At 63.0% G+C, this 11,871-nt stretch overlaps 3 protein-coding genes across 3 annotated transcripts; 2 read left to right on the top strand and 1 right to left on the bottom strand.

Moving 5' to 3' along the window:
- The first annotated feature begins 294 nt into the window (after window positions 1-294).
- Window positions 295-4,217, top strand: LOC139803943 (deoxyribonuclease-1-like 2). The gene is made up of 9 exons (XM_071760612.1): window positions 295-491; window positions 815-1,022; window positions 1,308-1,396; window positions 2,354-2,437; window positions 2,544-2,644; window positions 2,719-2,831; window positions 3,054-3,208; window positions 3,330-3,426; window positions 4,026-4,217. The coding sequence occupies exons 2-9, from the start codon at window positions 876-878 to the stop codon at window positions 4,074-4,076; spliced, it is 837 nt and encodes a 278-aa protein (XP_071616713.1). The 5' UTR covers window positions 295-491; window positions 815-875; the 3' UTR covers window positions 4,077-4,217.
- Window positions 4,218-4,340: 123 nt separating this feature from the next.
- ECI1 (enoyl-CoA delta isomerase 1) lies at window positions 4,341-9,745 on the bottom strand. Its single transcript, XM_071760611.1, has 7 exons — window positions 9,602-9,745; window positions 9,178-9,309; window positions 8,093-8,220; window positions 7,624-7,770; window positions 6,300-6,421; window positions 5,445-5,623; window positions 4,341-4,850 (listed from the first exon to the last, which is right to left on the bottom strand). The coding sequence occupies exons 1-7, from the start codon at window positions 9,642-9,644 to the stop codon at window positions 4,684-4,686; spliced, it is 918 nt and encodes a 305-aa protein (XP_071616712.1). The 5' UTR covers window positions 9,645-9,745; the 3' UTR covers window positions 4,341-4,683.
- On the top strand, window positions 9,713-11,870 carry PTX4 (pentraxin 4). Its single transcript, XM_071760610.1, has 2 exons — window positions 9,713-10,249; window positions 10,390-11,870. The coding sequence occupies exons 1-2, from the start codon at window positions 10,139-10,141 to the stop codon at window positions 11,650-11,652; spliced, it is 1,374 nt and encodes a 457-aa protein (XP_071616711.1). The 5' UTR covers window positions 9,713-10,138; the 3' UTR covers window positions 11,653-11,870.
- Window position 11,871: the final 1 nt, after the last annotated feature.

Below are 11,871 nucleotides of genomic sequence, written 5' to 3'. Positions count from 1 at the left end.
TGGGGCTGCTTTGGGTCAGTCCTGGGTGATGGAGGGGGTGCTGCCGGGGTCCATCCCCACTCACCAAGGTGGCCGTGCTCCTGCTGCCTGGCCTGGCACCCCACCATTTCCTTCTCTCCCCTCTAATTACCCCACCTGAATCACCCTCCTCCAGGCCACCACCCTTCACCGCAGCCTGACCATCCTGTCCCCTGCTGCAGCCCACGGGGCCACCCCGGCCACGGCACCCTGAGCCCCGCTTGCCCACCCAGTCCCACCGGGATGCACCAGCGGGTTCTTCCCCAACCACCCTTCCCGTGTCAGCACCGGGGAGGCTCTGCCGGCCCCACCCTGCCCTGAGATGGGTTTTGGGTTTCCCAATGTCGGAAGGATCCCAGAGCCGCGCCAACCCCCCCGGGGGTGTCCGACTCATCCTGCTTTGCCGGCACCTCCGCTGGGAATAAAGCCGCCCGTCCTGCTGCTGCCGGGGCAGGTGCTGCGGGCTCCACACGGTAAGGATGGATCCGGCCTCAGCACCTTCGGCCGCAAACCAGGAGGGACTGGGATGAGCTGGGATGAGGAGTCACTTCCTTACACCAAGCTTGGGGGTTGCGATCGTGTTTAAGGATGTGGAGCAGCCAGGGAATAGCAGCTGGAGCTGGCTCCATCCCGGCAGCGGGGAGTGGAGCTGGGTGATCCCGGGGCTGGATTTGGAGCAGGGAGCTGTCAGACAGCCTGTGCCGGCTCCTCAGGCTTCTCCAGAAGTGACCATGGTGACACACTGGATCTAGGCAGGACTAGCACGGATTCCTTTTGTTCTGTCTCCAAACCAAAGCAGTTTTCCAAGCCTGGCTCCCACCGCTGCACCCCTGCGGCTCAGCATCCCTCCCGGCAGGATGGGGACCGTGACGCTGGCACTGTCCCTGCTGGCCACCGCTCTTCTGTCCCCGGCCACCGCCACGCTGCGCGTTGGTGCCTTCAACATCCAGTCCTTTGGTGACACCAAGATGTCCAACAAGGAGGTGGCTGGTGTCATTGTTGGGGTGAGTACCGCCAGGGATGGGTGCTGGGGTGGATCCAAAACGTGGCTCCCGTGCCGGGGGCACGCGGGAATGTCGCTGTCCGTGGGACAGCATCCCGGAGCTGGGATGCCCGGGGTGGATGAAGGACCAGGGTGGGGGGTCAGGAGGGTGCTGTGGTGCCTCTGAGCCCCCTGTGGGGACATCTGTCCCAGTGCCGGGGGACAGGCAGGTCCCCGTGGTGGGGGTCCCTGTCTGGGAGGTGGAGCGTGTCCCCCCCAGCCATCGCCATCCCTCTGGGCCCCGCAGATCCTCAGCCTCTACGACGTGGTCCTGGTGCAGGAGGTGCGGGACTCAGACCTCAGCGCTGTCACGCACCTCATGGAGCAGCTCAACAGGTAGGAGCGGGACCAGGACCGGGATCGGGACCGGGGGTAGGGGGCGGGGATGGCGGCGTGAGGCAGGGAAAGCCCAGCTCGGGCGTCCCAGCAATAAAAGACAAGAGAAAAAAGTCCACCAGAAGAGCGTTTGGGTTTGGAATAAAAGAAAAGCGGCCGGACCGGAGCTCTGAGCGGCCACGGGGAGTAACCCAGGAAGGGGAAGGGGCATCCAGAGCTGCTCCCCCCAGAGCTGCAGTTCCGGCAGAGCCCACGGGCCGGGACGGAGCCCCAGAACCCGACGGGACGAGGCAGAGGGGCGGGGGGCGAAGGGGCAGGGACCCTCCTCACCCCCCCGCACCCCCAGCCTGGGCAGATGAGGACCCCAGGGTGACCCCAGCGACGGGCGATGCTCCGAAGCCAGCGTCTCAGGGACCCCAGGAGGGGACGGGGGGTCCTGGGGGGGTTAAAATGGGCCCGGGGGCAGGGGGTTCGGCCCCTCCGCCGCTGCGGGCGGGGGGCAGGCGGCCGCCGGGTGTCGGTGACCCGGTGTGCCCGGTGTGCCCGTCCCGCGTCCTCCCCGCCTCGATGTCCCCTCCGGCAGGGCCACAAAGCAGCCGGGGCAGGGAGGGTGACGCCGGACTCGGCGGAGCTGCTCATTAACCTCATTTAGCGCAAATGAAGGTGGGGAGTGTCCCTGCGGACAAAGGGCTGGCAGGAGCCGCCCCGCTCCTGCCCGTGTCCGGAGGTGCCCCAGGAGCACCCCCGGGCTGGTGGGGACAGCGGGGTGGCCCGGCAGCCGGTACACCCCATGGGCCACCCCATGGCTGGGGCACGGTGACCCATGGGGACAGCAGAGCAGGACTGGCTGATGCTGACCCCTGCCACCCGCCGGCAAGCCAGTGCTGGCCATCTCACAGGTACCAGCCATGTCACAGGTACCAGCCTTGTCACTGTCCTGCCTTTGTGTTCCTGCAGCGTGTCCAAGTCCTCGTACGACTACGAGATCAGCGAGCCCCTGGGGAGGGAGAACTACAAGGAGATGTACCTCTTCATCTACAGGTAACAGGGCTGGGGGGTCTGTCACCTGTCCCACAGCAACACTGGGCCACCAACGGCGTGGAAGGGACACAGGACCCCAGGTTCACCATCCCCTTTGGTCCCACAGGACAGATGCTGTGTCCGTGCTGGATACCTACCAGTATGAGGACCCCCAGGACGTTTTCAGCAGGGAACCCTTCATCCTGAGGGTCTCAGCACCCCGTGCCAGTAAGCAATGGGGTGGGTGGCCCTGGGTGGTGGCACAGGGTGGCCACAGGGCTGATGTCCCTCTCCTCTGGCAGAGGTGGAGGAGTTTGTGCTTGTGCCCCTGCACTCAGCCCCACACAACGCCGTTGCCGAGATCGATGCACTCTATGATGTCTACCTGGCCATCGTCAGCAAGTGGGGGACTGATGTGAGTGTCCCCAGCACAGCACCAGGGCTGGGACCAAGGGTGGGACTGAACCCCAAGCCGTGTCCCTGCTCCAAGGCACGGCTGGTGCAAAGGTTTTGGGGTGGGGACTCTGCTCCCGCCCCCTCCTCTGCCATGGGGGATTCCCTGCTCCGGGGGGATGCTCCCTGGGGGATGGCTGGTGTGAGGACAGCCCCACGAGCCCCTTTCATGTCCCCACTGCAGAACATCATGTTCCTGGGGGACTTCAATGCTGCCTGTGCCTACGTGCAGCCGGGTGACTGGCGGGGCATCCGCCTGCGCACCAGCAGCGTCTTCAGGTGGCTGATCCCTGACACCACTGACACCACCGTGGGCAGGTCAGACTGTGCCTACGACAGGTGAGTGCCACCACGGCAGGGCCACCGACCCCTCCCTGGCACCCCGGGGGACCCCCTGCCTGGCCCGGACCACCCGGAGCAGGGGTAGGAGCAGGACCCAGCGCCCGTGTCTCCCTGCCAGGATCGTGGTGTGTGGTGCCAAGATGAAGAAGAGCATCGTGCCCAATTCAGCCATGGTCTATGATTTCCAGCGTGCTTTCCAGCTGGAGCAGGAGGAGGTGAGCTGGGATAGCAAACTGGGACCAACCCGGAGCTGCCCCAGGCAGCACCAGCCACGGGGCTGATGGCATCAGCTGAGGATGAGGAAGCCCAGCACAGCCCTGTGCTGATGCATTTAAGAATTGCCTCAAAAATGGAGCTGAAGCAGCTTCAGCTGCAGCCCCGGGTAGCTCCAGCCCTGGTGTCTGTGCCCCTGCCCAGTCCCTGCCTGCTGGGATGGGGGTTGGGTGTGTAAGGCACAGGTCCCTCCCCGGGAGCTCAGAGACCCTCAGGTGTGGGAATTTGGGGTCACTGATACTCCCTGTGGGGAGGAGATCAGACACAGGGTTGTTTTCATGGCAACTCAAGGGTGTTGGGGCAACCCAAGCCCATCTTCTGCCACCCATGGCTGGCACAGAGCTCCCAAGAGAGACACAAAGGGTCTCACAGGGCAGGTGCCCCCTGACAGCTCCTGTCCCTGTCACACTTGGGCATCTCTCCACAAGTGGTGCCAAAGCTGAGCCCTGTGTGCTGAGTGGCTGGGGCTGGGGACACTGTGTTCCCCCCCAGCACTTACCAAAGCCCTGAGTTACACCTCCCCACCTCTCACCTCCTCCAGGCCTTGGCAGTCAGCGACCACTACCCAGTCGAGGTGAAGCTGACAGCTTGAGCTCCTCCTACACCCAGACCACAGTCCAGCTCCAGCTCCCACCACAAGCCCCCATGAAGATGCTGCTCCCTGGAGCCTCATCCACGAGCCCTGTGCATGGGCAGCTCCAAGTCCTGGTCTGGAAAAGGGGCACAGCCAGCTGCCAGCTGTGCCCAGACCCCCCCCAGCCCACCAGGAAGCTGAGCCTGGGGACACCACCAGCCAGACAACTTGTCACTGGAAGCAGTGACCACAGACAGGCCGGGGAATGAAGCATCCATCTCCTACCTCATCAGAAACTTTATTGACAAATCTCATTTCACAATTAGGTGCTGGACAGGAGGGAGGATGTCCAAGGACTGGTGGGCTGGGGCCACGGCAGTGTCAGGACCCTCTCTCCGTGTGTTTCTTGGAGCAGCTCTCCCTGCTCCCAGGAAGGCAGTGGTGGTGTCAGGCACTCTACAAGGACTAAGGGGGAGGGGGTGGTTGGGATGGCCACAGGAGCAGGCAGCACATCCATCCCCAGCTGCTGACACTGCAGACAGCTTCACTGTGCAAGTCTACAGCTACTGCAGTGCTTCAGAGGGTCACTGCAGCTCCTGGGACCAGAACCTGGGCCACCAGCTCCTCAGCTCTTCTTCTTCTTCAGCATCTCCATGTACATGCGGAGTGATTTCTGGATGGACTCTTTGGAGATGAAGCTGATGAAGTTCTGGACATCCTCCTCCCGGTGAGCTGCCAGGCGATCCAGCACTGCCTTCCTCATCATGGACTTGGTGAGCTGGCGGGCATGGTCTGCAGAGAGGAGAGCAAGGATGGGGAAGGGGCACACTCCTCACCCCCAGCACCTCCCAGCCACTGCCACCACCCGGGGGTGCCTCTGAAGGGGAGGTGCACACACCAAAGGGCTCTTGAAACCATCGGGGAAAGGTGTGAAAAAAAATCCCACCAGCTGGAATCTGAACTGGATAAATTCCCACACAATAAATGATGATCTCCTGCCATATACCAAAAATTCCATGTTCCAAATACCCCTCGGTGCTCAGAGGTGATGCAGAGCACAGAGGCGGGACTGGACTGGAGCCACTCATCTCCATTGCAGCTTTCCTGCTGAATCCTGACAGGCTCAGTTTGTATCCAGGGGCATCTCTGGCACTTCCAGATGGACTCCACAGGGCTGGCAGGGAGCTGGAGCCACGAGCCCTGCACACCCAGCAGTGTCCTCCTACGTGGGGGCACTGCAACCCCATCCCTCTTAGACCAAGGCTGCCTGGACCTCTGTGCTGAGCACTCCTACCCCCTGGCCACCTACACCTTCCCTTCCTAAGAGACACCAGCCCTGGTACCTGTCCTTCCCCCTTTCCTCTGCCAAGGAAGGGCCAACCTTACCAGGAAGGGCCAACCACTGAGCCATGACAGCTGCAGCCTTCTCCTGGAGCTTCTCCTCTGGCACCAACTCATCCACCAGGCCCAGCCTGAGTGCCTCGGGTGCAGGGTAGAGGGATCCCAGCTGGAGGGAACTCTCAGCAATTCGGTGTCCCACAACATTCACAAACGTGTCCTTAAACCTAGGGATGGGAGGAAAAGCTACAGTCAGGGAAAGGAACCCCCAGCAGCAGCTGTACCCAGCCATGGAAGCTCAGGGCACTCTCAGTCCCTCTGCCCAGGTCCAGGACTCAGCCACACTGGGACACATCAGGAGAGCAGGGACACTTCTGGTGCCACCCCAACCCTTCTGGTGCCACCTCCCTCCTCTGCACCAGAGCTGCTCTGTTCACCCTCAGTGCTCCTCAGGGTCCCAGCTGTGCCTCCTTGCTGGGATGTGGCAGCTCCTTCCCAACAGGACATTTACCCTTTCCTTGGGGTAACCAAGGGTCCACGTGTCAGTGCCCCTGTGTTCCCAGAGCTCTCCACAGCTATGGGGTGTGCAGGTACACAGTTTGTACCCAGGAAAGAGCAGGCTGAGTGAGCCTGAGCTGGGTGATCTCCCAGCACCAGTTTTGGAGCTAAATGTGGGGTCAGAACTGAAGTCCTTGCTAGTGCAGGACATGAGGACATTCTGCAGCCTGAAAGCTTTTCAGACACCTGCAGGACAGTAGAGAGAAACAAGGTGCTGTGTCCTGCCACTGCCTCATCACTGACACATAAAACCCCATCTCAGTGGCCAGTCCAGCTGACTAATTAACTCCCCGAAGACGAGTTGTTTCAAGAGACCTCCTCATGCCCCTGGGAGTGGGAGCCTACCAGAAGGGAGCCACAATGCCCAGCTGGGCTTCATTCAGGCCGATGCTGAACTTGGGGTTCTCCCCCATGATCCTGTAGTCACACGACAAGGCCATGAGACAGCCTCCTGCTGGGCTGGACCCCTGGCAGAGAGAAGGAAGGAGAGGGTTTAGGTCAGCCCTCTGTGCTGGTTACAAACATCCCTGCATCCCCAGGAGCTGTGTCCCCACAGCAGGGAAGGCACAGAGTGACAGAGCTGCCAAGGGCACAGCAGATGTCCCACCAAAGCTCTGACCACCCGATTCAAAACCACCACTGACAAAGGCTTCTCATATGTTCACCAGAGTTAATCCTTTCATTTTTCAATGCTCTTTGTTTCTTGCATTTTCCAGGCTGGAAATCTAGTTAACTGATCCCTGTTACTCGGGTTACCAGCCCTGTGGCAGAGATCTGCTGCAGCATTTTCTTCTAATACTCCATCATTTTTTAACCCTACTTGAGTCTGTAACCCTAAATGCTACAGAAGAGGCTCTGCCCAGGGCCTGTGTAACACATACATCCTGTCTGCAAATCTTCCATTTCAGGCTGTCCCTGCTGTGTGTTTGCTCAGCCCTGCACGGGATGCTGACAGGCAGCTGCCTCCCAGGAGTCTATGGACAGACAGGGAGCTGGGAGCTGCCAAAGCAGCCCCGCACTGAAAAACAAAAAGCAGACACCAAGCAGGACACAGCTCATCTGCAGCCAGGGAGATTTGAGCAACAAGGCCAAGCAAGTGGCCCCGGGCAACCCCTCCGAGTCCCATCAGTGAGGAAGCACCGGGTGGGCAGATGCCAGGCAGCTTCCAAACCCTCCTACACCAACCACACAGCTCCCCCACCACTTGTTTGCCATCAGTGCTCCTCTGGGCTTTACCTCCTGCTCCTCTAGCCTGGAGGACAGCCTCCCAAGACAAGTTTTTGGGGCAGGGCATGGCTCTTGCTGCACTGCCAAGGGCACCTCAGCCCCCAGTGGCAGGACAGGAGTGCCTTGCAGGCTTCCCACCCCAGACAAATTGTTTCCCTACCCCTGGAGCTCACACACAACACCCCAACACACCAAACTAACACATATTTTGCCCAGACATCCCCACAGACACATCCCCACAGACACATCCCCACAGACACATCCCCACAGACACATCCCCACACACACATCCCCACAGACACATCCCCAAAGACACATCCCCACAGACACATCCCTGTCTTTGTTTTGGCACCCATAACCCTGATATTTTGGCTCTAAAACAAGTGGCAGCGGGTGACAGCCCCCGTGGGGCACCCAAGAGAGGTGGCTGTGAGGGACCTACGTTGACTGCAGCGACTGTCACCATGTTGGAGCCGTACAACCGGAGCCACATCTCCTGCACAGCTCTCCAGAACTCGGCGTAGTGCTCCGTGCTCTTCCCGCACATCTCCGTGATGTCCAGCCCAGAGGAGAAGATTCTGGGGACAGCCTGGAATCAGGGAAACATCACAGCTGGAAACAAACACTGCCTGCCCCCAGCAGCTGCTCGGGGGCACTTCCAGGGGTCTCCAGGGGTGTGTCAGGTCTGCAGATACACAGCTTTGATTTTAATGACAAATGGTAACATTCGGTCATTCTTCTGAAGGACGGGGAAGACAGGGCACAGCCCTTTCAAGACCTCCCTCCCCTCCTTCAGACCACATCAGAGCCATTTCCTGACCCCCCCGTGGCAGTGACCAGGAGGGCAAACACCCCAGGAATAGCCCAGTGCCCGTGCCACAGCTCCAGGCTGAGCTCAGGACAACACATACGGATGTCAGGATCACCCCCCGGCAGGCTCGGTCGTTCTCCAGCTTCTCCAGGCTTATGCAGAACTCTGTCAGGAACTCCAGGCTCAGGCTGTTGACTGGGGGGCTCTTGAACTTCATCAAGGCAACACCTGTGCCGTGGTGAACACAGAGACATCAGGACCCCCCCACCTCCCAGCATGGCCTGCCTTGCCCGAGGGAGCTTTCATCTGCATCCCTGATTCCTCTGCTCATCCCAGACTCTGTCTTTCCACCCCTGGCTCTTCACAAAGCCCAGACAGGAATCTGCCTTTTCCCAGACCTCCCACAAGCCAGGCTCCCTCAGCCTGGAGTATGAACCAGCAGTGGCCACCCCGTGCATCCCGATGGCCAGGAACCTTTGGGATCACACTGCCTGGCAGTCCCCTTCTCTCTGGGCTTATGGATAAGGACAACCCTCCAGTTTCTGTCCCAGCAAACACCCCATGCCCAGGGGATCACACAACTTCCTGAGCCTGCCAGCAGCACTGCCACCCCAGCCAGCACCATAGGAAGGTCCCTGAGCTTTTGTCCCCTCCCAAACATCACTACCCTACCCTAAAGATCCTCAACAAATGCTCAGCCTGTGTGCTGCAGGCCTGCCCAGTCTGGGGACAGTGTGGGGACACATTCGGGGGCCCAGCAGACTCTGGGAAGCCTCAAGAAGAAGCACCTTTGGTCGGGTGCAGGGACATGGCCCTGTGACAGCTATTCCTGGCAGGCAGAACACAGAAATCCAACAGCTGCTCCCTGAAGGGGTGGCTGCCACTCTGCCAGGCCCCCAAAGCAGGGATCCCGCAGAGGGGACAGGGCACAGAGTCTGCCTGGTGACAGCCAGGGTTTGCCTGTGGCAGCCAAGCAACACCCAGACACCTGAACCACCTGTAACCGGGGAGATGCCCGTCCCCAAACACTTCTGTCTCTCTGAGGGTCCTAAGCAGGTGAAGATGGAAGATGTGGGGCTTTGGTGGCTTCCCACGGCCAGAGCCACGCGTGCTGTGGGGGGCACAGGAGGGTCCACCCCACCCCACGGGACACGGGGGACACTGCAGAGGTGGCACCCGCCATACCTTTGCTCTCATCCAGCTCCACCAGGATCTTGTTGTTGCTGAAGCCACGACGTGGGGCGAGCGGGGGGCAGGCGGGGGGCTGCTGGGTGGCTCTGCCCCACGCTGGTGGCCGGCGGCAGAGGGGCAGCACACCTGGGGGGACAGGAGCCGGTGGGCGTGGGCACGGCACAGCCCCCACGGGTGAGCCCCCCCGAAACAGGACAGTGTGAGGACACGGGGACCCCGATCAGTGGGGCGGGGGGCACGGGACACCCTGACCCCGAGGAGATGGGGACACTCTGAGCCACACTGGGGGACTCGGGGCACCATGACCGCGACGGGGGGGCTCGGCGGGGAGAGCGGGTGAGGGGCGGTGGGGACGTCCCGGGTGGCAGCACACGGGAGGGGGGGGACACGGGGGGAGGGTACGCGGGGCCGGGCGCACCTGAGCGGGCGATCCGGGGAGCGAGGGTGGGCACAGCCGCCATCTTCCACCGCCTCAAGGGTACGGGGGGGTGTGGGGGGGACACGCCCCGGGGGGAGCCCCGCCCCGATCTCCCGCCAGCGCGCTCGTGCTGCCGCCCGCTGGTGGCCCCCTGACCGAGATGTCCCCTCCTCCCGCACCGTCCTCTCCTGCCCGCATTGTTCCCTCCTCCCCGCACCGTCCCCTCCTTCCCGCACTGTCCTGCCTGCCCTCCTGCCCCACATCCAGTGCATTAACCTGGGACCCTCCGCCCCGGTGCCCTCCCGGGGCTGCTCCCCCCGGCTGAGCCCCCCGGACGCACCCCCCCTGTCCCCTGCCTGCCCCGAGAGCCGCTGGGCCAGTGGCCACCTCCGCTGCACAGCTCCTGGCCCGGGGCCACGGGGCTGGAGCCCGGGTGCGGGCGGTGCGGGGGCGGTCAGCGCGGCTGCGGATCTCATCACGGGGGCCGCGGGGTCTGTTCTGGCTCTGCCCCGCTGGCAGAAGGCGTCCGGCGGCGGCATGGCGGGGACAGCTCTGTCCCTCTGCCTGCTCCTCGCTGCTGCCCTGCGGGGGGGTCTGACCCAGCGGCCCGGACTCCCGCTCCTGCGGCTGCGGCGGCTGGAGGAGCAGGTGGGTGCCCGGCTGGGGAGGGGGCACAGCCCTGGGGGGACGCTCCGTGGTTTGGGCTGGGCTGGGCTGGGGGTTGGCGGTGCCGCAGGGGTTCGGTGTGGGGATGCGGGGTCATCCCACCTCGCCCCGTTCCCTCGCAGGTTCGCCGGCTGCAGGAGGTGACGCTGAACCATCTCCAGAGCATCGCCAGGAACTACAACATCTCCTACAACATCGATGGGCGTTTCCAGGCACTGGCAGAACAAGCGGAGGCTGCCAGCACTGCCCGGGCTGCCCTGGGTGCCGAACTGGCCCGTTTGGCCACCGCCGGCCGGAGGCTGCACCGCAGGCTGAAGCGGCTGGAGGGGACAGTGGGTGCCCTGAGCACCCCGCACCTCCCGGTCACCTCAGGAGCACCGGTGGACGCTGGCACCCAGCTGCACGATGCTACCCTGACCCGGGACAGACGGCTGGAGTGGGAGCCACAGGGCAGGGTGGCCCCCGGCACCCCCAGCCCCCCAAAGGCAAGGCGACGGCAGCAATGGTGGCAGGAGGGGAGGCTTTGGCTGCCAGCTGATGCCAGACCTGGTCCAGTGCCCAGGGAGGATGCAGAGCCCCCTCAGAACACGGCACCAAGAAGCCAAGCCGTGGCAGCAGTGCTCCCCACGGTCCCTCAGAAGCAGCCAGCAGCCTCAGAGCAGCCAGCAGAGGGTAGGTACGGGCCCCCTGCCCCAGCAGCCCCCTCCCCAGCCTGCCGTGCTGGTGCTGTCCTGCTCTTCCCCAACACCTCTGCTGAACACGAGGCCATCCTGGGGCTGGGGCCACGCCAGGGGCTGCGGGACCTGTCCTTCTGTGCCTGGCTGGCCACCCCGGCCCCCCGCCTTGGGGCCCTCCTGTCCTATGCCAGCAAGGACAGTGGCAGCGAGCTGGCCCTGGGTGGCCACGTCGGGAGCCACCCCGGCTCTGTGCGCTTCGTCATCGGGGACAGGGAGTTTCGGGAGCTCCCGGTGATGCCGCTCCTGGATGGCAAGTGGCACCACCTCTGCCTCTCCTGGTCCTCTGCCCAGGGCCAGTATCGCTTCTATGTGGACAGGCGGCTGCTGGCTGCTGGCTCTGGCTTCCAGCAGGGCTATCAAATTCCCACTGGTGGCTCGCTGGTGCTGGGCCGGGAGCAGGACCCGCCTGGCAGGGATTTGGGCCCTGCAGAAGCTTTTGTGGGTCACCTGGCTGGCTTCGCCCTCTGGAACCGGGCTCTTCTGCCTGGGGAGGTGGCCAGCATGGCTACTGGCCACGGGCTGCCCCGTGCCCCTCTGCTGACGCTGTCTGATGCCTCGCTGCAGGGTGAGGTGCGGAGGGTGACATGTCCGTGCTTCGGCACTGCCTGTGACCAGCCTGGCAGCAGGAGCAGCGCTGGCTCCCGGTGACCACAGTGCCTCACGGTGGCAGCGCTGGCACCGGCCACGTCCTCCGGGGGGGATGGGAGAAGATGTTTCAGGACCGGGACCACCGGGAAAAGCAAGAGGGGTTTTGACATCCAGGCTACAGCAGCGGTGGGACCCTGGGTTGGACCCCAAGCCAGGAGGTTGTCAGTTCCTGTGCTCATGGGGTGTAGGGCCCCGTCGTTCCTATTAAAGTGCTTGGGG

This window comes from Heliangelus exortis, chromosome 17 (genome assembly GCF_036169615.1).
Source record: "Heliangelus exortis chromosome 17, bHelExo1.hap1, whole genome shotgun sequence".
In the NCBI taxonomy this organism is placed as follows: Eukaryota; Metazoa; Chordata; class Aves; order Apodiformes; family Trochilidae; genus Heliangelus; species Heliangelus exortis.
The sequence above is the reverse complement of the archived record's forward strand: the minus strand, read 5'-3'. Positions and strand labels throughout refer to the sequence as shown.